The sequence below is a fragment of the Fukomys damarensis genome, unplaced genomic scaffold (assembly GCF_012274545.1).
Source record: "Fukomys damarensis isolate Sample0158 unplaced genomic scaffold, DMR_v1.0_HiC HiC_scaffold_21, whole genome shotgun sequence".
Classification (NCBI taxonomy): domain Eukaryota; kingdom Metazoa; phylum Chordata; class Mammalia; order Rodentia; family Bathyergidae; genus Fukomys; species Fukomys damarensis.
In genome coordinates, this window is record NW_022900933.1 from 16,797,262 (window position 1) to 16,824,327 (window position 27,066).

Consider the following 27,066-nt stretch of genomic DNA (forward strand, 5'->3'; position numbering starts at 1 on the left):
GCTGCCTGCCTCATAAACACAAGGTCCTGAGTTCGATCCCCAGTACCAAAAAAAAAAAAAAAAGAATTAAACGGCAGAAATCCAAAAGCCTTTGGACTGAGAGTAGCAAAGGAGGAGGCCTCCAGGTCTACATCTTACACTGAGAGCACCCTAGCTATATTCTTCATACACCCTAGCTAGTTCTCAGGGGCCCGCAAAGAGAGAGAGTATGTGAGGGTTGAAGGCTCTGGGCTCAGCTCTGGCTCCTTGGTGATCTCCAATTGGTTGCTGCTGTCGCTCCCTTCACTGCCTAGAAGGGTATAGGCAGCTGGGATGGGGTAGACACTGAACTGTATGATTTGTAAGCTCAGTTTCCTGCTGTGTGTTATCTTTGTACTCATTTCCCTTAAGAAAATTGTAACCCTTTAACCAAGCCCTACTTGTGTGTCTCATCCTACTCTCAGGTTATGTGACATAAAGAAAAGAATCTGGCACCATGTTTGGTACAGGATCAGTCTGTCTCCACACACCCTACTCTGGGGCAATTGAGTAGTGGCAGCAGAGGCAAGCAGAGACTCAGAGGAGAAGGTGCCTTTCTTGGGCAACAGCCCCGAGGAAAGGCCCCATTGATTACTGGCCTTAGAAGACCTGCAGCTGTTTCAGCATCCAGCACAAGCATAAAACTTGCTATCACTCTGTGGTTGTTCCAGGAAATTTCTGGTGAAGCTGCCACAATGGACTAAAATAGCCATCAACAGACTTTAGGATCTCATGGATGAGTACAATTTTGAAACAAATTTGGAGGACTAAAATAAAGTTGCCAGCTTTTTATTTAGACAGGGTTGTCCATTAATCATGAATGTCACTGTGACTGGATTAAGAAATGTCTATGGATTGGTAAAGCACACTTCTGGGTGTGTCTGGGGTTATGGAGGCCTGACTTTGGGTACTATATCAGGTCCTCGGCCCCTTTCTCTCTGGTGCTGTTCCCCTGTTCTGTTCTGTTTCTCAGCTGCCATGAACTAAGCACCTTTGCTCTACCATCTGACATGATGGTCCTGCCTAGAGCCTATCACTCATGAACTGAATCCTCCGAATCTGTAGACCAAATCAAACCTCTCCTCCATTAAGTAGTGGGTGTCAGGTATTGTATCCCATTGCTGGGGAAGCCAATACAGTAGGTTAAAATATACACACAAACATACGGGTACTATTCATTACCAGTGCAGTTGCATGAAAGAAAAGACATTTCAATGTCAAAAAAAGAAATATTTGAATAAGTTTAACTTCATGGAAATATCCCCACATTGTTTGTTATCACAACCATGAAGTTTGTCGAAGACCAGCACCAAGCTAAAGGAGAGCCACTGAACTCACTAAGTCCTGCTCCCCCACCTGAGAACTCCAGGACTCTTTCAACCAATTTAGGGTGGAAAAAAAGGCCCATCTAACCTATCTGGGAACTTCGAATCCACATTGTCTGGACAGTGTGTACCCACAATGATGCCACTCAGTTACGTGTGCAGGGTGTGCCCATACCCTGGCCCCCCACACTAAGGTTTTCAAACAATGCTGGTGACATGTGTGGCTGAGGGCTCCATGCCCGCCATCCCATCCACTTTCACCCCAACCTGGTAGCTCCACTGTGTCTAATTTATAGAGATATAAGTAACTCAGACGTCCAAATGCTGTTTTGTTTTAACAGAATCATTACTATTAAAAGAAAAAAATTAAAATATCACTGTAAGATGCATAGAATAGTTATCATTACCATTGATTGAGTACAGAACCAAATACTTTAAACATGTCATATTATCCATATCATTTCAGTGAATGAAAAGATAAATTATAGAATAATATGGATAGTATGCTTCCAGTTTTATATTTTAAGTTTATGTTAAATATAGCACCTCTGCCATACACATTTCTACAGCCATCAGAAAGGTCCGGCAAGGTCTGTGAACAGTGGCTACTCCATGAGAATGAGAGTGCCTGTGTGTGAGTAATTATAGTTTAAAGATTATATATTTCTATATTTTCAGAAATTTAAAATAATAAATCTGTATCATACAGAATAAGCATGTATTTATTTTGTAATCAAAACAGATATTTTCCCCAGGAACTCCATTATATAGACAAGGCAACTGAAGCTCAGAAAAAGCATGGTAAATGCACATAAATACAAGGACTCGAGGTGGACGGTGATGGTGAACAGAGATACAGGGTGCAGATGCAAGCAAGACCATATCTAGTCGGAGGATTCTAGAAAGTTTCAGGAGGGAAGCAACTTTCAAGCCCCTGGATAAGTAGAGGTTTGAGAGCTCAGTACAAGAAGGAAGACCTTCCAGGTAGAAAAATAACATAAATGCACAGAGATGGAGAGCATGAGCTATAATAAAGAGCACTATCTGAATAAGGCACAGGATGGAGAGAAGAGAAAAGAAATAATAGTAATTTAGTGCCTACAGGCAGCAGGCATCATGATAACTGTTTCACATATCATTTACCTGATCAACCAACTTTATGATCAGAAAACTTTGCCTTTCCCAGTACAAAAAAAAGAAGGGGGAAAAAAAAAAAAAGCTCGTGAAAGCTAAAGTTATGCAGAAACCTTTGCTTGACTAAGACCACCTTAAAGTAGTAAGATAAATGATTGGGTAGGGAAAACACGTGCAAATGGGTCATAGACAATGACACATTCCCGCATTACCTAAAGAGTTCCTAGAAACAGAAAAGATAGAGACTAAGAGCCCTAAAAGAAAAATCAGCGAAGGATATGAACAAAGTTCACAGGGAAAAAATGTCAAAAGTTTCTTAAACAGAGAAATGTGCTCAACCTTTCTCCTTACAAGAAATGTACAAATGAAAACTCTAGGATAGCATGTTTTAGTAGAACTTCAAGAGTTTATTAACATTCATTTGGTGAGACTCAGCAGAAGCAGGCACTCTCAGATGTGCTGGCAGGAGTGTAAACGGATACAACTCTTTCTGAGAGCAATTTGGCAACGTTCACCCACAGCATAAGGCATGCAGGCTGCGGCCCTGCAGTTCTACCACCAGGACAAAGCTGTGTAGTAGGGCTGCTGCTGCCCTGTTTGGGCCACCTTTGCAGCTGGAACATCCCCAACAGCTGTGTTACTGCATTTTACGTGTGGCCAATGGGAGTCATCTGAAAAGCTTCTCCCACCCCTGTGACTATGCAGCCAAATGCTGCTGGAACGGAAGTTCAAAACGCCCTGGTCCCTTGTCTCAAGTTGGGACAACATTGTAAGCTCTGTCCAAAATCAGCACAAAGCTAGATTTCCATGACACTTCATCCTTGCTTGACTTACTCCCTTAACACAAGCCTCCCCAAATCATATATACCTGTGTCCTCCCTCTAAGGCACCAGATCTAAGACACTTGTAAATGTCCAAAGTGATGTGTAAGCAAAGGTCATTCATAGTAGCATTATTTTGTAAGAGCAAAATATTTTGTACAGAACAGAAAAACAACCAAGGTGGCCTTCAATGGGAGAGTGGTTAAAGAAGCAGGATAGCACTGTGTGCTGTGGAAACAGAAGCCACTCCTTCACATCAGTAAGGATAGAGTTGAACATGAAAAATGACAGCCCAAATCCTAACATTGGTTTTTACTTTTCTTGGTTTTTTGAGACAGGGTCTCACTATGCAGTTAGACTGACCTGGAACTCACTATGTAGCCCAGGCTGGTCTCAAACTCACAGTGATTCTCCTGCCTCAGCCTCCAGAGTGCTGGGATTACAGGCGTGCGCCACCATGCCCAGCAGTTTTTACATTTTTAAATGGTTGGGAAAATTCAAAAGAAGAATAATATTTATTGACATAAGGAAATGAAATAAAATTCAAATTTAAGTTTCATGAATAGAGTTTGATTGAAGAGCAGCCACAGTCATTGTCTAAGACAGTTTTTGTTCTCCAGTGGTGCCAATGAGTAGTTACAGAAGCCATCTGTCATAGGAAGCCTAAAATATTTACTATCAGGAATTTTATGGAAGAAGTTTGCTGACTCCCGATGTAGGACATACTAACTTTTGTGTGAAAATAAAGACACATGTTGCGTTTATTTGCATACCCATAAAGCAACCATGGGAAATTATTAACAGTGGTTACTAATATGGGAGGGGCAGAGAGTGGGAAGTGAGGGTGGGGGATCAACTGGTGCTACAGTTTAATGACTGCTTACTCTGTGCCCAGCCCTGTGCCAATAATGCATGTCACGTGCATTATGTCACATATAACCTGACTAGATACTCACCTCCCCTTCTGTAGCTGACGAAACAGAATGTATGCAAGTTCTATACCTTGCTAAATGTTGCAGAACTCCTAAGTGTAGAAGCCAGCCTGCTAAAGCAGATTAACTTCATCCTAAATCCACCTACCTTTGTCATTTGTTTATCATCATTTTACAGATGAAGGCACTGAGGTTTTGGGGGATGAAAGAACAGGTTTGGGCCCATATGGCAGAAGTCCTGCCTAAAATACTGGGTGAGGTATCTGGGCTATAATAGTAAGTAAGTGAGAGATTTGAGGGCAGGGAAATGACACCCTCTTTCAATCATTCAGGAAGCCCTTATGAAGTGTGTCACATGCCAGGCCCTGGGGCCAAGGATAGCCAAGACCTTCTTTCCACCTCAGCTCCAATGGAGACTGGACAAAGGGACCAGCATCTCCATAAAGGTGAGGGGACCCAAGAGGAACCAACAATAGCCTTAAGACCCTTGTGGTCTCCAAGTAGGACTAGGAAGGATGGATGGGCATTTCTAAATAACTGTCTTGGAGAAGCCTACCTGGTGGTGAAAAGGCCAGGGGCAAGGGCTGGAGGTCTGCTGGAAGGCATTGGCTACACTCTGGACTAGCTTTGACTGAAGATGAGGCATGGATTCAAGGGATATTCAAGATGCAGAGACACGGACAATTCCCAGTGATGAATTGAACAAATGGGAGAAAGAGGTTTCAGGGGCCCAGAGCTCAACCTGAGAGATACAAGAAGTGGACAATGGGCTCAGTGCTGTATATGATGGATGTTCAGTATCTCAAGATGGATCTCAAGGCAGAAACACCCAGGAGGAGGAGGGGGCTGTAGACCATCAAGGTGTCAGGGGTAGGGGAGGGGAGGTGCTTCTCAGTGAGGAGATGCTGTCTGCAGAATTAAGGGGGAAGAACGATTCCATGCAAGAAGATTCAGAGCAAGCTGAGCCTCAGCCTTGGAAGGCCCTTGCTCACTCTGCTAACACCCCTCAAGTGAAGGGGGAAAACTGCTAATGAACAGAATGTTCTCAATTTGAAGTTTTGCTCCTGTAAATCCTTCCCCAACCATTGGCGCCTGCCACCACTTGTCTGCTAGTGCATGATTAAACAAATGAACAGGCAATAAACTAATATTAGCGGAACACTGTTGCAACAGCCCATCAGGCCTCACTCAACAGTTTGCTCTTTTCATGGACATGTGTGTGCTATGGAGCTGCAGTGGTGTGTTTTTTTGTTTTGTTTCCTTTTTGCATGTGCAGACTATCGTCATGGTTTCTGCTAATAAAACTGTTTCCAGCTAATCCTAGTCATGGAATTAACTGCATTGATGGTTCATAGTGGTCTTCATGATTTCCAGGTGCTCTGACACCTAAACGCTTTGAGAAATACAAGAGTAGAGAGTATAAAGCAGGGCAGAGAGGGGTTGGGGAAATCAAGGTTTAGGGAGCAAACAAGGAAGAGGTTGAGCAGCCAGAGAAGGGAAAAGCAGCACGGAGAGAAAGGAAGGTGTTCCCAGAACTTTCTGCTTCCAGCCAGAGCAGAAGTGGCACTACTTCCTGTGACTCCCTAGGGGTTAGCATGACTTGGCACCTCCCCAGTGGCTCAATTTCTCCTGAGGACTTGGGTACTGATAAGGCTGGGGAGGCCTGCCAGAGCTCTATCCCTTCTCTCCTTCCGGAGGACCAGGCAGCCCTCACACTGAGCCCAGGTTCAGACACGTTTGGCTGCCACACCCCTGGGACCTGAGGTAGAGACACATGGGGACAGCGCTTGAGCGGAAGACTTGCTCGGCACACTGAGGGGGCATCATCTACACTGATCTCACTCCCCGCTGCTGTCCTGAAAGGCTGAGAGCCAGCCCTCCAAGGCGTTCTCCGCGTGCTTCAAGATAACTCCTGCTGCTGCCCGCCAAGTTCACCTCCCCAGCCCCTCAGCCTCACTAGTCACCTTAAGATCCCCACTGGGACCCACCCAGCTGCCTGTGAGTCACACCCCCAGCCTCCAGGCCTCCAGCTCTTTCCGTGGCCACACCCAGGTCTGAGAGGCCCGAAGCTCTGGAACCCACACCCCAGGGGTACCCCTGCCAGGATGTGGGGTGGGGAGGGAGTACAACCAGGGAGGTGTCTCTCCTGCCCAGAACTCCATCCTGCCCTGCTTCCCCACCAGCAGGGGAAAGAACACAGCACCCTTGTTTCCAGGCAGATAAATAAGTGGCAGGGGGAGACTCTGGCTCTGCATGTCCTGGGGAGTATTGGGGAGAAGGACAGCCACACTCTGCCTGAGGATCGTCTCCGCTTTAAGAACAGCACTGGAGTAGGTTCTGCCTCTGTTTCCAAAGGATCCAGAGTCTCCTAAGCTCCTCATCCCTACCCTCAGCCCTGCACACCCCTCATACTTCTATAATTGTGAGCACTTTTCCACTGAGCTGCCTGCCTTGTCGGCTGCCAAGCCCTTGGCCTGTCACATCATCTTTGTTCTCTCCTGGCTGGGAAGGGCAGCTGGAGCAGGCTTCCTGGACACTGGGCTCACACCTGGGGCCCCTCAGGGGAACAGGCAGGAGAAGAAGGCCTACCTAAGGTCTGCCCAGGGCCGAGGAAATGTCCTTTGTTTTCTACCAAGCTTGCCTGGTGTCAAACTCCTAGTTAATAGCTTTTCCCTCCCACAGGAAGAGTAACCACTCTTAGAGCCCTCAGCCTCCTGGGCCCAGCAGGACCCCCTGAGGCCAACTGAGGATAAAGACCCCAGAGGGAAAGGGACTGGGTCTTAGCCTCTTCATATCTTCCATGGGATCACCACAGTTCTGGGCACACAATTTCTGACCCCAAAATGTTAAGTTACATGAACTCTGAACTTCTCCAAGCCTTCTCCCAACTTTCCTACCTCATTGGAACTACCCTCCCAGGCCAGGTTGGGTTCCCTTCTACTATCCAGGATTCCTGAAGCTTTGGGCTCCAAGTTTCCCCAGGAGGACTTGTCAGCTCTCAGGAAACCCAGATTTCATGAATTTATCATACAGCCACTGCTAAGGTGCACTTTTGTATCCTTGAAAGAGCACAGTCCCATCAGGCACTATGGACAGACATCTTGCCCATGGGCAGCTTACAATCCAGATAGGAAAGCAGGGGGTAGGAGGGGGCCTGGCATACCAGTTGCCTTTGTATGCATTAAAAAGGGGCCCACTGGGCAGCCAGGGGCAGAAGTTGTCCCACTTCCTTCAGATCAGAGAACTGGCTGGATTTTAGCCTCATTCATCCCCTTCCCAGTGCTCTGGGCAGGATGCAACACGCACAGCATATACAGAGGCCCAGGGACCAGCCGCTGCATGTGAATTCTTCATAGCAATCCAAGAGAGGAGAGCTGCTGGGACCAGGAGTCTCGCGGCCTGGTAAGCTGTCAGCCCAAAATGTTCCAGGCCTCCTGAGATGATGTGGCCCTGCTGTGGGTGGCCGGAGAAAGCTTTCCAGATTGTGAGAAGTGGCTGGAGGGAGGGATGGGGAAGGCAGAGAGAACAATGAGCATAAAGGGACAGATCCAGCAATGTGCTGGCAGTGATATTCAGGGGTTAACAAGGCCTGCGTGGTAAACGAGAAAACAAGAAAAGCCAAGGGTGATTACTGAAAGGGGGTTCGCATGCCCTTTCGGGTGCCCCTTCCCAATTAGGCCACTCATGCACCGAGAGGTCCGGCAGGAGATCTTTATTGTAGGGAGGCAAGCAGGAGGCAGGAAGGCAGAGAGCGAGAGAGACAGAGAGAGAGAGAGAGAGAGAGAGAGAGAGAGAGAGAGAGAGAGAGAGGAGGAAGAAGAAGCAGAAGGAGAGAGAAGAACAAAGAAAGGAAGGTCCTTTTATCAGTTTTGGGGTGGGCTATTGCTTATTTATGAGGAGTGAGCTACTTCTAACCTATCACAGGCCAGATTGCTTTTATGGGCCCAGTCCTGCAGACACAGGTTTCAACTTCCTGGACCACTGTGGCCTTGCGGGGGAGGGAAACCAGAGATAAGGGCATGAGGTCATTTTAGGAGCCAAGATGTACCAGGAGAATGCAGCCTGTGAGGCGGCGTCACAGCATACTTTAACGTGATCAATTCCCTAACAATTATAATAATAGAGAAAAGCTACATAGTGCTTATTATGTGCCAGGCACTAAATGTACCAGGAATGCAGCCTGTGAGGCGGCGTCACAGCATACTTTAACGTGATCAATTCCCTAACAATTATAATAATAGAGAAAAGCTACATAGTGCTTATTATGTGCCAGGCACTATGCTAAGTATTTCTCATATTCATTTAATCATCAATAAAATTATGAAGTAGGTATTATTATTGTACCCATTTTTGAGACGATATACAGAAAAGCTGGGTAACTTGCCTAAGGTCATATACTCAGTGACTACAAAGCTTGGGATCAAACACAGGTATATTCTGCAGATAATTCAGTTCCAAAGCCTGCACTCTATCTAAACTACTAACTTTATCTCTGCTTGAGAACTATACTTTGGGACTGAGCTATAGAAGACCAAGAATCTGGTCTTCATCATGTGAGACATTGTGCATAAAAGGAAACCCTTGAAAAAGGTACTTTTTTAAAATCAGGAGATGACAAGGTTAAAAAATAGTTTTTGAGGAAGAGGATCATAGAAAAACTCTTTCCTGGAGGGCTTCTACTAGCCCCTGTGGCACACAATGCTCAGGGATACTCTCCTCCCAGTTTCCAAGAGCACCCACAAAGCCCTCCCATGGGCTAGGTGTGCTTTAGGGACTGGTGCAGGGCAGGTCTGGGTTTGCACTCCTTATGCCTGGAATAAAGGAAGGCCAGAGGAAAGGGAGAGAGGAAGGGAGGGAGGGAGGAGCAGAAGGAAGGCGGGAGGCTGTGCCAAACAAAATCCTTGTCAGTTGTCTGGCCCAGAGATTAACCCTCTTTTGAGCGTCTTTTCTTCCAACTGGTTTGAAAATTCCATCCAGGACACATGAATGACAAAGGGATTACGATGGGTTCAGGATCAGGGTTATTTCTTTTTGGTTTACTTCTTGGAATGTCTCTTGGGAGGTGCAGCTAAGGGAGCTAACTGCAGGTGAACCCCTCTTAGTACAGGATGCTGTACTAAGACATGTGAAGATGTTGAAATGCTGGACCCAAGTGTGAGCAGATGTGCTGCCAGAAACAGATCAAGGCCTGGCCTCCTCTGGCTATTGGAACAAGGCATCTGCTTGTACTGAAGGGAGGGTTACTGCTCTCAAACTCAAGGACAGGAAGCCAGCTGAGCTGAGATCAGACTCTATGAGACTTGTCTAGCAGAGTCTCTTCCTCTGCATATGTGCTATCCCAAGGCAGGTGGATGAGGAGGCAATCAAGTCTCTGGGAGACATAGTACTCCCTACAGAACCCACCTTGGTGAAATACAGTAGTTCCCCCTTATTTGCAGTTTTGCTTTCCATGGTTTCATTTATTTGAGGTCAAACTCAGTCTGAGAACATTAAATGGGAAATTCCAGAAATAAACAATTCATATGCTTTAGATTGTGCACTATTTTGAGGTACATGATGAAATCTCTCACATCTCACTGTGTTTTGCCCAGGATGTAAATCATCCCTTTGTCCAGGGTATCCACACTGTAGATGCTACCCTCTGGTTAGTAGCTAACTGCTTTGGTTGTCAGATTGACTGTCACAATATCACAATGCTTGTGTTCAAATAATAACCTTTTTTTTACTTAATACTGTCCCTAAAGTGCAAGAATAGATTCAGACACGCCAAAGAGAAGCTATGTCAAAGTGCATGCTTTAAGGTGAGAGCTCTTGATTTAAAAACAAAAGAAAAAAAAAAAAGGATGAGATTTCTAAGCCCTAAAAATCTGCTGTCCATGAAATTGTAAAGGAAAAATAAATTGGTACAAGTTTTACTGTCGGTCTGTGTGATAAACACACAGAAAAGATAAGAAAAATATTAAATTATAGGGTTCAGAGGTATCTGCAGTTTCAGAGCATCCAATGGGGGTCCAAGAACATATGCCCCTGAGATAAGAAGGGATTATGGTGACAGCCACACTTACTGAACACAGACTGGGCACCAGGTCCCAAATGTACATCACCTTATAAAGGTCCCCATAACAATCTGAGAGGTAGGTCTCAGTATCCCAGCATGGCTTTGGAAAAGTGCATCTGAAGAAGGAAAGCAGCTGTCCCCAAGTCAAATGTCTCACGAATATCATGACCAAGGCTTCTAAAACTCAGTGTGCTGAGCTTTAAAGCTCTACGTGTTCCTCTCATCACAGCAGCCAAATTCTCAACTCTCAGGTCACACATACTGTCCTGGTGGCACTGCCTGAAGTAAGAAGTACATGAAATCTGGAAATGCTTGGAGATCTGAAGCCATAAAAGGGAATGAGAACAGAAGGTAGGGTGTAAGGGACCTGCCAAGTGTTATAGATCAGAGGCAGAGGAGGGACAAGAAAGAATTTGAGGCCACAGAAATTGAGTGAGGACCATTTCCCAAAGCCACAGAGAGCCTGGTGGATGGGTCTCTCACCACCACTGGCTCGGCCATGAGGTGTTTGCCTCCTGAACCCAGCCTCCTCTGTCAAACAAATTATTTCACAGCTTTTCCCTCACATGCTCCTGCTTTCTGTGGGGCCTCTGACCTCCACCCAAGAAAACTCATGGAATCCATTTTTTCCCAAGGAAGGGGTTCTGTAAGGGTGTGGCCCGGCCAGGGACTTGAAAGGGTGCTGCCTTGCCAGAAGTACCAGACTCCTTCATGATGTCTCTGACACAGCCCACAACCCTGTGCAGGACCATGTGGGTGGACAAGTGAGACTATGGCCAAAGACTGAGGCCCCAGGAGGAAAACGCTGTGTGGGCGACTGGTTGGAAACAGAAATGTAGTAGCTCCAGAGGTTTTGATTTGTAATCTTTGTTTTGCAAGGAACGGAGATTTTTTCTCTTCAAAAGCACTCAACTTCCTTGAATTTTAGACCTTTCACAAATATTGTTTTAGGAGAAAAAAGAAGAAAAAAATATCCTCATAGAATGCCTGTCCCAACTACTCACTTCCACGATGAATCATGAACACGAAACCACAGCTATGTGAATAACAAAGCTAAAAATGTGTTTTCCCATTGTGTTATTGGAAATCATTTAGCAATCTTCACTATGTCACAGGCAAACAGAGGGACAGACAGGCAGACTGACATATCCCTTGGGATCCTAAAAGCACCCATTTATAACAGGATCATCAGATAACTGCACCCTTCCCCTGTTTTTCCCTTTTCAACCTTTTCTGGGAAATTATCCTGCTGAGTTTAAATCTCCCTGTCTGCCCCTCTGCAAAAGCACTTGCACATGAATGTGTGCAGGGGGAGGATGACGGGGAGACTGAGACAGATCCAGAGAGTCTCAGTGGAAACAAGTATATGTTTCTGTCTTTTTTTTTTTTATTACTGTTATCATAATACCACTTTAATTTGCCGAAGTGATTTTCACCTGGGAAATGCCTTTTTTCACAGTGCCTTTTCTGACAGTTGCAAATGAATTAACTGATGGCAGATTTACAGATGGAGTAACTGGAAAAACTACTGAGCCTATAAATCAGAAACTTCCTCAGCATTCCGGGCAAGGAGTGAAACCTGATCTATATTTGAAAACCTAGAGCTCAAAAGAAGTCACGGAGTGTGAGACATATGTTTGAGGCATATTGTCCCTGCAGCTTTTAACCCAGCCTTCTGTCATCCCCGCCTCTCAGGGTGACGCAGAATTCTGTCAAATGTGGTCGGCTGGGACAGACCTTCCTAGGGCTTTCACCACCCTTCCATTCCCTCTTGTTCCCTCGCTCCCTACCTAACCTTCTCCTTCCAAACCAAAATCCTAGAGGATTTAAGTCTCACAGTGAGTACAGCCACAAGCATGCTCTGTTTATTGTTACAACTTTTTCAAGCCTGCTGCAGGAAACTGCGTATATGAATGTTTTCCTGAGGCCTGCAAGCTCCCTCTGCTCCACATCTAGCTGTGAGGAATGCTGCCCCAGGCCCTCACAGCTCTCTGGAGTTTTCTGAAGAGACCCTGGATGCCCACCCGGCCCAGTTGTTTTTCTGCAGCTCTCTACTGGAGTCTGGTTTTTCCACACTTGCTCATTCACTCACCCCACAGGCCATTTAGCAAAATGCCGGCAAGCAAGGCTGTCCTCAGTTTCCTTGTTGTAAAGCAGGGTGACAGGAATTGCCTTCTTACGGGGCATTGTGGGAAGTGGCAAATGTGCTAAAGATCTTTTTCTTGTCCCTGACTATGCTGGAGAGGTTCCTTCACCCTCTTCCTTCCAGCCTGGTTCGGTCAATGGGATCCTCCAGCAAGAAGTCAGAGGCAGGAAGAGTGAGTGGAGGTCCCCTGCCACTACCTCCCCCACAGACACTGCAGGTGGGCCCTGGGGGTGGCTGTGCTACTCTGGGTTCCAGCGACTGCTGGCCCCATGCTCCTCACCATCTGGAGGTTTAGGGCTGTGACACATACTTACCTGTAGTACCCACCATCCTTTGCAGTTTCTGGCCACCCCTGCCCATGACTTCGTAAACTGTCCCTATCAGGTGCACCTTTTCTTTCCTGCCAGAACTTTGAGGCAGGCCACATAAATTCTTTTTTTTTTTTTTTTTTTTTTTTTGGTACCGGGGAAAGAACTCAGGTCCTTCTGCTTGTGAGGCAGGCGGCGGAACACTGAGCTAAATCCCTGGCCCCCTGCCAGAACTTTGATCGGGATAATAAAAATTATTAGTGGAGTACTGAGCACTGAACTGTGTAACTCAGCACTTTCTCCCATTCATTATTCGTACCATAACACTGTGCAGTCAATATTAGCAAGAGCATTTTACACCCAATGCACAATGGCTGGTGCACTACAGAATCACGCGAAACTGTGGTCTGACTCACAACCCATGCTCTCACCCCTGCGCTGTGGTGTCCCCTGTGTTAAACTAGATGGAGCCCATAAAGTGCTGGCTTCCTCATTAAAGCCTCCGCAGATGGGAGGTTCAGACAACAACCACACTACACTTAAAACATCCAAGTTCAAGTTCTGCTTTATCATAACCTTAACCACAGCCCTCAGACTACACTAATGTTGCACTCTAATTCTACCTTAACCACTACTGCATTGTTAAACTGAATGTCCTCCTAACCACAACCCAGTACCACCCAGTCCTCCTACCATAATCATAAACCAAGTCCCACCATAAGGCTGTGAGGAGTACTCAGGCCTCTCCCTGCCTCTCTGAGCCTGGGTGTGGCCCCTGTCCAGTGGCAGGTATAGCCCCCACCTTCACTTATACTACACTAGCTGGACACAAGTGGCCAAAAGGCATTTGTGCAGAATCCCATTCCTGAATGTCACTGAGCTGGTGACTGCTGTGGGGCTGCAAGGAGAGGAAAGAAACAGGGTCAACTGGCGCCATGCCTGAAACACAGCAAGGGTGGACTCAATCCTATTGATGGTGATGACGGTGATGATCCACCCAAATGCAGGATATGGGAAGGGAGGGAGCCAAGAGCTCAAATCTCAGAGATTTGTGAAGGGCTGGGCCTACAGATGGCCTAGGAGGAGTCCCTGCTAGAGTTTGGATTTTGAATGGTTCCCTAGAGGTCCAGGTGTTGGAGGTTTGGTCCTCAGAGAAGCTTGATTGGGAGGTGAAGCCTTTAGGAGATGGGTCCTAGTGGTCCTTAGATCATTAGGAGTGTGCCCTTGAAGGTAGTGGTGGACCTCTGTCTCTTCCTCTTCTCTCTTGCTTCCTGGCCATGAGGTGAGCAGTACGCTGTCTTGCACTCCCTCCCACCCTACCACTCTTGACCAGGGGCCTAAAGCAATGGGTGGGTCCGCCATATCTTGGGCCAGAACCTCTAAGACTGTGAATCAAAATTAAGCCTTTTCTCTTTATAAACTAATTATCTCAGGTATTTAGTTACTATGATGGAAAGTCAACTAATGCAGTCCTCTTCTGGAACCAAACCCAGGGGGCGGTCCTGATAATCCTTAACCCTGGGAGGACTTGGAAAAGGGAGGCATTCAATTTTCATCCAAGATCTTGGGGCCACCTATGGTAAGAAGTACACCTTCAGACTTAAATAGCAGAAGGGAGAGGGAAGAGGAAGCATACAGGAAGCAGGTACCATTTCTCTCAAATCTGCCCAGCTAAGCTTCGTGGGGAACACAGGAGCTGTTAAAAGCCCAGAGCCATCTTCTCCACTGAACACACAGAGGCCTGAGCACAGGCTTCTCACCAACCCAAAGGTATCTGCTCTGGATTGAGCATCCAGACACTCACTGGCTCTGCCACATGGCAAGAAAGAAGATACACTGGCCCTTATCTTCCTCTCCTGGGACCCCTAAACCCAGGGTCAAAGCATGCCCAGAGGCCCATCCCCTTTCAGAGGACAGTCAGTTGCAAATTCAGCTGGAGAAGACTCCTTTGAAGCAACATACTTTGTAGGGGAAACGGGAACAATGTTCTCTCGGAGAGAAACCACATACATAGGCTGGGCTCTGCACAACTCTTTCAGTACCTGTCCCAGATGCTGTAATGGTGGGTCTTGAAGTTGAAGGTCCAATGCAGAACAGCCTGCCTCCCTCCTCTACCAGGTTGGAATGGAGTGCTTTTGACCCACCCAGTCTCTCCAAGCATCCTCTAGTGGGTAGGGTTGCCTTGAGATAGGCAGTTTGGCTGCCAAAGCACTTCTCACAAACCTTCACATGGCCTGAATACACTTCCAGAACACACCCTGTGCAAACAGCAAGGAGAGGGGTGTGGGTATTCAAGAAATCCTTCAGCTGAGACAAAGATCTCTACTCTTATCAAAAAGCAGTAGCAGAAGTCAGATGTGGTGGTACATGCCTGTCATTCCAGCTATTTGGGAGGTTGAGGCAGGTGGACTACAAGTTCAAGACCAGCCTAAGCAATTTAATGAGACTCTGTCTCAAAACAAAAAAGGCCAGGGATGTAGTTCAGTGGTACAGAAGTGGTTTCAGCTGTGAGGGACCTGAATGAGGAGGAAGGAAGCCAAACAGGGGGCCACATTATGCTCAGAAGCAGAAGGCACACAGAAACTCACTGAGGTTCACAGGGTGGAGGCAGGAGGGAGCTGGAGTATAACCAGGCAAGCCTTCAGATGGGCCCTAAATAGGTCAGGCCCACAGCCTAGCTGACAACCCCTGAGCTGCCTCAGTTTCTCCATCTATAAGCTCAGTATGGTGGAGAAAAATCTATCCTGGTAAATGGGATACTGACATTGACTTATGACAGACATGGGGTAGGCAGGTAGGTGAAGAGGTTTAGCATTTATTGAACCTACTGTGTGCTAGATACTTCTACTTGCAGTATTTCCATGAATTCTCCCAGGCTTTCTGTGAGATGGTGTTGTGGTTTATATCTAGATGTCCCCCAAAGTTTCATGTGCTCATAGGAGGGGCCTCTAGGAGGTAACTGGATCATGAGAGAGTGATACCCATTAGTGGGCTAATTTAGTTCATAGCTAAATGTGACATGGGAGGTGAAGCCTGGTTGGAGGAAGTGGATCATGGGGTTGTGGCCTGGAAGAGTATATTTCCTTCCCTCCACCCTTGATGTTTCTCTACTTCCTTTCTGCTGGGTCATGAACAACACTCCCTGGCCATGCCCTTTTGCCGTGTTGCCCTGCCTTTGAGCCAGCTGACTATGGACTGTAAGCCAAGATAAACCTTTCCTCCTGAAAGTTGTGGGTGTCAGGTATAGTGTCTCAGTGATGAGAAAATATCTAAGAAGACTTGTATTCATTTACAATATCAGAGTTAAAAACACTGAGTTTTAGGGAGGTAGAGTGGCTTGCATGACTTAGTGTGTGAGGGTATTAGCGTTTAAACTCTGCCTAACACCCAAGCCCATGCTCCTCCCAACACACTCTGACCTGCTTCCTGGCACCTTGGTACTGTCCCTTCCTCCAACCTACAGAATCCATCTGCCAGGTGCCCAGCACTGCCAGAGCCAGGAACAAATCTTTGCTCTCCATGCCTGTATCACAAGGCCTCTTTCCTGCCAGCCCAAGCCAAATTCCAATTCTAGGAACAAGATGCCCCTTATTTCTGGTGTTGGGAAGAAGAGGACACATTGTACAAGGTGCTAAAGTTTGGCTTCACCAAGCACAGCATTTCTGACTCTGAGCTGTCAGGCTCTGGGACAATCTTTGCCATTCTGCTGAGGGGAGAGGCTGGCTTCTCTGTGACCTTTGTCCCCAGGAAGGGATGCCTGGGTGTCCCCTACAGTGACTCATGGTGCACTGATCTACTGTGAAGTTGCTCTGCTCCCCCAAATTTACAGAGACCCTCCATTTGGGGGCAGAGTCTCCACGGTCCCCTGGGCAAGGTCTTGGGGGAGGGAGGCAGTCTTCCCAGGAAACCACCTGTGCACCTTCAGTAGAAGCAGGTTAAAAATTACATGTTTGGAAGTGCCAAAAGGATCTGTGTGGAGCTGGGAGCCTGGACTGGGCAGCCTCTGTCAGATGACCACTACTCACAAGCATACACTAAAGCTCGAAGAGGCTAGTAGTGTATAGCCCAGGCCAGGCCGGGCCAAGCAAGAGAGGACAGGCCAACTTCTGTCCTCATCAGTGGAACAGGGAGACCGGTAGAATGGGCCTCGAAGCTGTGGGTACAGGAGGTACTGGACACAGAGAACCCAGCACATGCTCAGCTCTGCTCTGTTAAGGTACTATAGACACACCAGCACAGAAGCCAGGTGTGGTGGCATACAGATATAATCCCAGCACTCAGGAGGCTGAAGCAGGAGGATTACCACGAATTTGAGGCCAGCATGGACTACAGAGTAAGTTCAAGGCCAGCCTGAACTACATAGCCAGAGCCAGTCTCAAACAAACAAACAAACAAACAAATAATAGATCCATCAGCACACAGACCAAAACTCTTGTCCTCCTGTGCCTGACATTTTACAACAGCAAGAAAAATGGTAAATAAAAGAAATAAGTAAAATATCTAAGATGTTAGTGTCCTAGAGAAAAAGAGCCAGAGGAAGAGGGAGTGTTGGCGGGGGGAAGGGTCCTGCAGAGGGGTGAAGGAAAGGAGTGGCCATGGGAGAATCTGGGGAAGAGTGGATTGCCTGGGTCCCCACAAAACATATGCTGGACCAGTGAATGCAACCTGATTTGGAAATAGAGTCTTTGCAGATATAATTAGTTAGGTTTAGAAGAGGCCACACTGGATTAGGGTGGCTCTAAATCCAATGACTGGAGAACTTCTAAGAAGAAATGACACAGAGATGCACATATGTAATAACAGAGACCATGTGATGACAGAGACCGAGATTAGGGCAGTGCAGGTACAAGCCAGCAAATACCAAGGATGTCTGGGAATTACCACATGCTAGCAGAAGGGCAGAAGTTTCTCCCACAGAGACTCCAGCTTTCCCAATATCTTGATTTTGGACTTCTGGCCTCCAGAAATATGCAAGAATAAGCATCATGTTTCCCCCCAAATGAGAACTAACTGGAAAATAATCAACCTTGAAAACTAGAGATCAAAAATGCCAGCCCCCATCAGTGTATCCTGCCTTACCTGCCTTGCAGAATAACCAAGAGAAGAGTGAGATAGAAGCTTCTGCATGACACTGGCCATCACCATGGTAATGACCAACTAGGACTTATTTTCCAGTTAGGTTTTATTTTTGAGGAAACATGGTATTTGTTGTTTTAAACCACCCAGAACATGGTAATTTGTTAGAGAAGACCTGGGAAACTATTACAGTGGTCCAGAGAGGGCAGAATAATAAGTCCAAAGGCCCTAAGGTGGGAGCATCCATAGCATGTTTGAGGAAAAACCAGCTGGCAGGTGTGGAGAAGGAAGTGAATGGAGGGAGCAAGTGGTGAGGGCTAAAGCTGGAGGCATCAGGAAGGTTTGGGGCCATATTTGGAGACCCTTGTGGCAAGCCTTTGGTAAAAGGGAACTGTCGCACTTTGGACAGAGGGTCCCGGCTGGTGTGGGTTGAAGAGAGTGGGTATGGTTGTTCCCTCAAGATCTCCATCTCTTGCTGTTAGTTTCATTATTGAAGATGTTATATGAAATGGCAAAAGGCTTTGTTCTAATACAGGTGCAGTTAGGATTGCCAATAATTACACCTGTAATCCCAGCAATCTAGAGGGCTGAGGTAGGAGGGCTGCAAGGTCAAGCCTAGCCTCTCAGAGAGAAGACCCTGGGTTCAATTCCCAGTAAAACACATACGCGCACACACACACGCATTGCTAGTCAAGATGACCTTAAAAAAAGGAGATTGCCCTGGATTCTCAAAGTGGGCCCAATGTCATCCATAAGAGCTTTTCAATGCAGAAGAGGGAGGCAGAAGAATGAATGAGACACAGCCAAAGATCCAGGCAGAAGGAAGGTGCATATCTGAAAAGCACACCTGCTCTTGGCAGCTTCAAAAATGAGGGAGGTAAAATAAAATGAGGGAGGTAACCACAGACCAAGGCATACACATGGCTTCTAGATGATAGGAACAGACCTCAAGTGACAGCCAGCAAGTAAACAGACCTCAGTCCTGCAACTGTAAGGAATTGAAATCTGCCAACCACCTGAATGAGCACAGACATGAATTATCACCTATAGTTTCCAGCCCACAGGCATCTTGATTTCAGCCTGCTGAGATCTAGGTCAGCTGTCTGACCTATAGAACTGCACACTAACGAACATGTGTTGTTTGAAACTGCTAATTCTGCAATCATTTTTTCTGGCAGCCAAAGATATCGAATATAATGGAAATGTTCAGAAGTGGGTGTGCAGAAAAGGACATACTAGACAATGAAGAGAAGGCAGATCCTAGCTGCTTCTTTGGGGACAGCCTTCCAGGAGCCTCTACTCTGGGTCATCAGTCCCCAGACACCCCTAACCATGCCAGTTGCCCTGCTCAGCACATCCTATGGGTTACTGCTGCCGGTATATTGGCCATACCTGCCTAGGATGTCCCCAGGGCTCAGCCTCAAGGACACCAGGTTTGGCTGAGAAGTAGACCCAGTAGAGGGCCCTCACATTCTTGACACCTCCCCTCGGCCACCTCCCAGGAGCTGGTGACACAGTCCTGGCAGAGTGACCATACCCCAAGACAGTTAAGCCACTACTGATGCTGCTATTGCACCTGCTAGTCATGACTCCGCTGAGGCTGGGGTCTGGACCCTGGCTTCTCCCCAGAACAGTTGCGCACTTATGCATGAGTGTTTATTCTCATTCCCCACTCCACCCAAGTCCTCATGGAAAATAGAGCCTACATGCCAATGGCTACCAAAGCTTACAAAAAGTTCTACTCACATGAGCTTATTTAATCCTCCTTGTAATCCCATCAGGTAGAGGCTATTGGCTCAGAGAGGTTAAAATGTGTGCCTAATGCCACACAGCTGATGAGTGATAAATCTAGAATGGAAACTTGGGATAATCTGAATCCAAAGCCCAGGCTCTAGCCCGTGGTACTGAATATGTGGTCCATGGACCAGCAGCATCAGCCTCTCCCATGTTAAGGATGCTCATCCTGGACCTGCTGGACCAGAAGCTACAGGTTGACAACTTCCTTGGAGATTCCTGCACACTTGTGAACTTCACAGTTTTCTGTAGCCTGCTGGTCCATGATTCCTGTAAGCAGTCCTGTCATGATCTCTCAAGACTCTTGCCCAGCTGCCTCGCTGTTGGTCCAGAGAAGGATGTCCTGCCTGATGCCCAAGACTTTTCAGGCCGCTCCCTCTTGTCTGCCTCTGGGACACGGCTCTTGGCCTCTGCCCAGGGCTTCTCTGAAGGAGGCCTCTGGCCATCACCGGTCTCCTCAGAGTCTCGCCTCTCCAGACATCTCATACCCCCTTCCCATTCCTAACATGCCCACTACATCATGTCACCCTGGTGTCTGGACACTCGAAGCCTGTCCGAGTTGCTATCAGGAAAGAGTGGCTGCTTGGAAAATCTGGCCAAGCTCACAGGAAATGTCTGACACTGCCAGGCACGCAGGACTTGGCCTCCCAAAGCAAAACACAGCTGGCCCTACAGCAGCCAACAGAGGCCACTTGGACTTTCCCAGATTTCATGGCATGGTGGCCCCAGGGCAGAGGCAGACTGGGCTGGCCTGGAGGCCGCAGCTCATTAAGAACATCACAGTAGCCTCTGGCCAGGAAGCCTGTGAAAGTCAGAGGACAGCCTTGCTGCTGGCCAGAGACCTCACCCAGGACCTTGGCCCTCCACTGTTTCTTGCAATCCCTGGGGGATTGAAGGCTCACAGTCACACTCCTCACCAGGAGCCATCATTTATCCATTCAGCTTATACTGGTTGGGCACCTATCATGTGCCAGGACTGTGTTAGATGCATACATGAACAAGCAGGGCACTGTCCTTGCTTCAGAGAACTCCTGGTCCAGGGAGCAAATGAACAGGCCACTCAAAGGCACAGTGAAAAGTGGTTCTTGAAGGGAGCATGGAGTGCCTGTCTGCGAATCAGCAGGGCTCACCTTCTCCAGTCCTCTCAGCAGCACACAGGGCAGCACCCTTGGTTCCAGGTACAGGGTGAGCATTCAATGCCAATCAGGCCCTGTTGTCAGGCTAACTGTGAAGTTTACAGTGGGTATCAGAGAGAAAATATGAACTGAGCACCTTCTGTGAGCCAGGCACTGTGGAAGGAGCTAGGGAGTCACTGCCATCCAGGGCACAGCCCGTGAAGCCCAGGAGCACATTCAGGGCAGACCCAGGGCAATGCACACCAGTAAGAAAGTGCTGCAGGGGCCTGAGAGCAGAGTGGACAGAATCAGGGGAGGCTTTTTGTGGGAAGCAAACTGGGCCTTGCAGAAAAAGGAGGCGTGGGATGAGCTGGAATATTGGGTAGGGGTATCAAATGGTTCTGACTTGGGTGCAAGGGTCAGAATGAGTTGCCAAGCAACATGAACACCCACAGGATCAATGTTATTATATAGAATGAGCAAATCCCACAGCCAAAAGAGACTTGCAGAGGGAAAGCCCAACTGGAAGGACTGTGTACCCACCCTGCCCCTGAATAGCTATTACCGCAGTCCCACCTACCTCTGTCCACTGGCTCTGCTCTCTGTTTTTGCCCCCCAGCATCTTCAGGCCTCAGCCACAGGGCTGGGCTCTTCTGGCTTTGATCTTGGAGCTCCTTAGGCCTTGATCTGAGTCCCTTCTTCCTTACTTTCTGCTCCTAGCTGCCCTGCTTGGCGCTCAGGATATTGGATCCCCATCTTACCAGGACCCCGGTCTCCCTGCCCCACTCTTTCAGAACTGCTAGACAACTCCCCCTCCTCTCCTTTCTCTCCCTCCACCTCAGTGTCTCTCCTGGTCTTTCTTGCTAAGGACATGTCCTAAAGATCAGTTTTCTCTCCAGTTCGCTTGTCTTTGGAGAGGGCAAATCCTTTTTCCCTTCAGTTCAGCAAGACAAGGTTGCAACATTTCAGGAAGAACTTCCTAAATAGAAGTAAATGGAAAAACTAACATGCAAACCCCAAAGCAAAACACACTGCCTAGAAATGGACCAGTTTATAAAGTTCAGATTTCCTGTCCTGGACTAAAAAAAAGTCTAGCCAGATTGGCTGGCAAACAGGCCAGGGACTCCTGCCCATGAAAGCTCCCTTGTCCACTTTTATTCTGCTCCCTTCCCCCATATATCTCTTTTCTTCCTCTCCAAGGAGAGGGACTGGGTGATGAGCGGACAGAGGGGACTCTCAGGAGGGGTCCTTCCAACTGCCTGCCCTCATATTTACAGGAGGAGAGGAGGAGGAGGAGGAAGAGCATTTATAAAGAGCTTACATGTGCGCCAAGCCCTGTTCTAAGCACTTTTCTTATATTAACTAACCTATCCTTACAATTCCATGATGTAGGTACTAGTGGTGTCCCCTTCTCACTGATGAGCAATCAGAGACACAGAGAGGTAAGTAACTTGCCCATGTCATCTACCTAGGAAGTGGCAAAGCCAGGACTGAAACCAAGAGGCCCTGAGGCAGGAACACAGCCCCCCCCCCACACTTAGTTTTCTTCTAGGCCACTGGGGGAGAAAGGCTTCACTCCCACATGCAATCTGCATCCAGCCTGGCAGAGGCCCTGCCTACCCCAACCCCTGCTCCCCTGTCCCATAGCCCTGAAGGAGGAGGGGAGGGGAAGACAGTGGGGAAGACAGAAGGAAAGACAATGCCTGTCTTCTCCACAGTGCTGAAGAGGAAGCCCCTCCTGACGAAGATGGAGCCCTGGATCCCGGGATCCCACTGAAGGACTCACCTGGCTGGTGATGGCTGTGGCGCCAGTGGCTGTGTTCTGGCCACAGGGCCTTCTCTGGTCATGCTGCTCCTGCGGAGGTTAGGTGCCCTCTCAGCCGAGTACGGGGGGGCCAGCCTGGAGCTCTGGGGGTCAAATTCCTCCTCAGGAATGACCTCCTCACAGCGAGCCCCTCGGAAGCCAGAGCGGCAGACGCAGAGCTGGGGTCGGCTGCAGGAGCCTCGATTCTGGCAGGGTGGCTGGCACACGGCTGAGGAGACAGAGAGAGAGTGTGACAGCTGGGTCAGGCACCCTGAGGCCGTGGGCTACCAGACACCCTCTCATCAGAAGGGCTTCCTGCCCCTGGGAGAGGACTGAGTGCTTTCTGGCCCCTCCCTCAAGAAGGAAGCCAAAGTCCTGGCCTCAGAAGATTCTCCTAGGCCCATTTCTCTCTCTCTCCAACATCCACAGGCCTCAGGGATAAGTTTGGCTATGATTTTGCATAAGTAAAAGATAGAATAATCAGAGCTGTGGGCTCACACAGCACTTGCAGCAGAATACCTGAAGGGGAAGTGAACTGTCTGCCCTCATATTTATACTTAAATGTCCACTCCTAGGGGCTGGAAAATCCATGAAAGACACTTAATTTTGTGCCCTCTGGTAGCCCCAGCACTTAGAAAACAGACTGTCAGAGAGTAGATTCTCAATAAATAATGAACCAATGAATGAATGTCTTGTAGAAAAGGGTTCAACATTAGCCTGAAAGTCAGGTTTGAGTTGTTGGGTTTTTCTGTTATTCATAACTTATATGACCCTGACTTCAGCCTCAGTTTCCTCTTGAATCATGAAGGGTAGGCTAAGGGCCTCCCAAAGTCACTTTCAGCATGACAGTCTTTCCTTGCTTTCTGCTTCTGAAAGCACCTTCTCTCAATCCCCTACCCATCCCAACAAGGTGGAACTCCGGTCGGATGATTCTACCTCCTGGCCCTGGGGAACAAAATGGTGCTAAAACTGGGCCCTTCCCCCCAAGCCAACGCTGCACATCAGCTTCCAGACCTCCAGACTGTGACTTTTCTCTTTACTGCCCTTCACCACCTTCCAGAGTCCAGAGCCACACCCAGTGATCAGTGGCCAAGGAAGAGTTACATGCACAGGCCTACAATGGAATGCAGAGCCCTGCCAGTCCTCCTCATAGGACCTCTGCGGTCTGGCTCATCCTGGGCCCTCTAAACCCATTGTCTCCCCCACCTGCTATTGATACACTCAGGAAATAATTGTTGAACACTCCTGAGATCTAGGGAGTGAGGACAATGTCCACCCACATGGGGCTTGTAGCCCAGCAAGGGAGATCAAAAGGAAACCAGAAAATAATATGTTGCAGTGTCATGCAATAACAAAGGCTATGAAGACAATTAACTAGGTGACAGTGTTCCAGGTCCATTCATATGGGGTGATCAGGGCCCTCTCTGAAGAGTGAGATGGGAGTGGTATAAGTAGGGTAGACTGGGAATGTCCAGACAGACTCCCAGGCAGAAGGCTAAGCAAAACAAAGCCTTGGAGGCTCAGGGAATTAGGGAGGCTGGGGTCTGGTGGGGAAGAGAGGAACAGACAAGGTCATTCAACGGCATGAGGAAAGCATCCTGGAGCAAATACACCAATTTTACCACCTGTTATTGGAAGTTTATTCGTGAAAATACCAGGCACCCTTAGCCAGACTGGGTTTCATCTGGGTTTTGGTTGGCTGAACTCTCTTTTCTGGGAGAAGTACTAGAATTCAAACCAGAGGCTGAGTAGGTCAGATCACTTCACATTTCACCTGGCCCATGTCACCTTCCTCTCAGAGATCCTCAGTGGCTCCCTGTGTAGCTTCAGGATCCAAGTCTATAGTTCTAGCACTGGAGGAATATCAGCACTGAACATGCTCCTGAATCCAACCCCTAACAACTTTCTAAGTCAGCCTGCTTTGGCTGAACTGGCCTTTTCCCCAAAAGTGACCTCTGCTCTTTCTTCTTTCTACCTTCCCATGTGCTGTGTCCCCTCCCTAAAACATTTTACCTCTCCTGTCCACTACTTACCTAAGTGCTATCCTTCCTTCAAAGCTACTTCCCCTGAGAACTTTCACTTATCAACTGCTCTCTCTCTCTGTGACAAGGGAAATCTCTTACTGTGCATACCACCCACTGGCCATCTCCAAGGTACCACCATCCATGCAATGGGCTTTCCATGTGGGTCTCACTGTCCCAACTCATACGGCCTGCCCCTTGGAGAGCAGTGGTTGTTCTTACATCTCCTTGTACCTTTAGCTCCTAGCACATTCCTAACATTAACACAATCAGTATCTTCCCATGATGGAAGGTCTTGACCAATGAGTTCTGACAACACACAAGGCACAAGGCCTTGCATTGTAATCTCACATAAGCTTCACAACAATCCTATGTGGCAAATGTGATTATGATTCCTGTTTTACAGATAATGCCTCTGAAGCAGATTTGGTTAAGGTCACACAGCTGACAGAGAGAGGAGCTAGGATTCAAATCCAGGTCTGTTTGACTAAACACAAGGAATGGGCTGTCTGTACTCCCACTGACTCCCAACAGGGCTAGTATGGCTCTTCTCTGAGCCTTGTCCTGGAGCTGATGATGAAATAAAAGAGATTCACTGCTTCAAGTTAGCCACCAAATATGTTCTTGGGAGCCCTGTGCTGGGAAACTACACATCTCACTCCGGCCTGGTGGTAGAAACCCAGATCCCCTTACCTCTCCAAAGCCCACACAGTAAGTTTTATTGGATCTTAAGTCCAGTGTCTTAACCACTCGGCCACCCTGGTAACTCCACACAGTAAATTTTAGATGATGAGGGAAGCAGCTCATGTATCCATTCAATGATCAATCTTAGTGCACTCTAGCTGAGGTTTGTGATTGTGTCTCTAGTACACAGAAAACAGGACACACAGTCCACAGGGTGAGTGCTATATCTGCCAGAGCCCCTAACCCAGGCTGCTCAGGGAATAGAGAAAGTCAGGAAGCATTTGAGGAAGGGGAATTGCTGACCAGATCACAAAGATGGGTAGGCTGGGCGCTGCGTCCACCAAGCATACCCAAGGGCCAGCCCACTTAGTCAGCAGAGATGGGCAAATGGCAGCTTTCACTATAGGAGTCCAACTGCAGGCTGGACCCTAAAGTCAGAGTATTTTCCCTAAGCCCCCAGGTAAGCAGATCATTGTAACCAGACCACTTTGCCTAATCTACCATGAAGGATTAGGATCTATTGCCTGGCTACCATTCTTGTGCCCAAGCAGACTTACCCTCTGCCTGACCACCTGCTGGGCCCTTGTCACCACCACCACCACCAGAGATACAGCCAGCTAGGGCCCTCCCAGCAGTCAAAGCTGGTCTCATGAACCCTGGAGAAGGCAGATGTGCCCAGGACAGGTCTTGGCCTTGGCATTCGTTCAGCAGGGGAGAAGCAAGGGAAGGCCTGAGCGGACACACCTCTCTGCCAGCATGAGTGAGAGAAGAAAATATAGAAAATAGACTAGCTTCCACCCTCTACACCTTAGCTCCAAGGACGGCTCATCCTTGGCCTTATCACTAAGATCTTTCCCTCATTCTCTAGAAACCTCAGGACCCCAGCCTGCCAGCTACGTCCTGTGCCTAACTCCAACCTACTCAGTCCTGGTCCTGCCTCATTTGCTAATAACTCCTACTACATTAGTAAGCACCTCCCTCAGGCAGACTGGGAGCAGCAGCACAGAGATGAGCAAGACCTTTCCCCATGCCCAGGGAAGGCCCTGGCCCAGCAGGGAATTTGGTCCTCCATGCAGACTTTGGCAGATCCTCCAAGTTTTGGATTTTGAAAAGTTTGAACCAGTTCTTACCACTGTCACCTGTGTCTGGTTTTGTGTGTTTTTCACAAGTTTCAGCAAGATGCAGGGATCCTGACTTCCTCACTGAAGTGTTTACACATTTTATTCCAAGCTGAGCATATGCATTATGCAACTGGAATATAAACTCTTCACTTCTCTCTCCACTCCTCCAAAAAGTCCCCCAACTGATCCATAAGGATGGCTCCAACTGCCTAAGACAAGTGGTCTAACAATTTTTATTGTTACCATAAAATAAAGAACATAAATTCAGTTTCTTAATTTTTTGTAATAATGTTTTTCCCATGTAAAGAGTGTCTTTTGTGGAGAGGGAGTGTTAAAATGTTCTTCTTAAAGGTGATGTCATATGGTAGTCATTCTTTCTTTATTTGAACATTCTCACTTAGAAAAATGAATGGCTGGCCACTGTACATTGGTACTTGAGAATTTTAAAATATATTTTACTGCATAAAATTGACACAGTGCTAGCCATAGTGGCACATCACATGTCTATAAGCCCAGCATTCTGGAAGTCTGAGGTTGGAGAATCACGAATTCAAGTCTAGCCTGGGCAACTCAGCAAGATCATTTCTCAAAATAAGAGTTTTAAAAAGAGGCTGGGAGGGCCGGGGATTTAGCTTAGTGGTGTTGCTGCCTGCCTCACAGGCTCAAGGTCGGGAGTTTGATCCTTCTACCAAAAAAAAAAAAAAAAAGC

The 27,066-nt window shown here is 47.7% G+C and overlaps 1 protein-coding gene across 1 annotated transcript in view; it reads right to left on the reverse strand.

Annotated features, from left to right (window-relative positions):
• Positions 1 to 27,066, reverse strand: part of Ltbp2 (latent transforming growth factor beta binding protein 2) — a 110,352-nt gene that overhangs the window by 55,532 nt on the left and 27,754 nt on the right. The window contains exon 4 of the mRNA XM_010645640.2: positions 22,514 to 22,760. Coding sequence (XP_010643942.1) covers positions 22,514 to 22,760 — 247 coding nt within the window. The remainder of the gene's footprint in view (positions 1 to 22,513; positions 22,761 to 27,066) is intronic.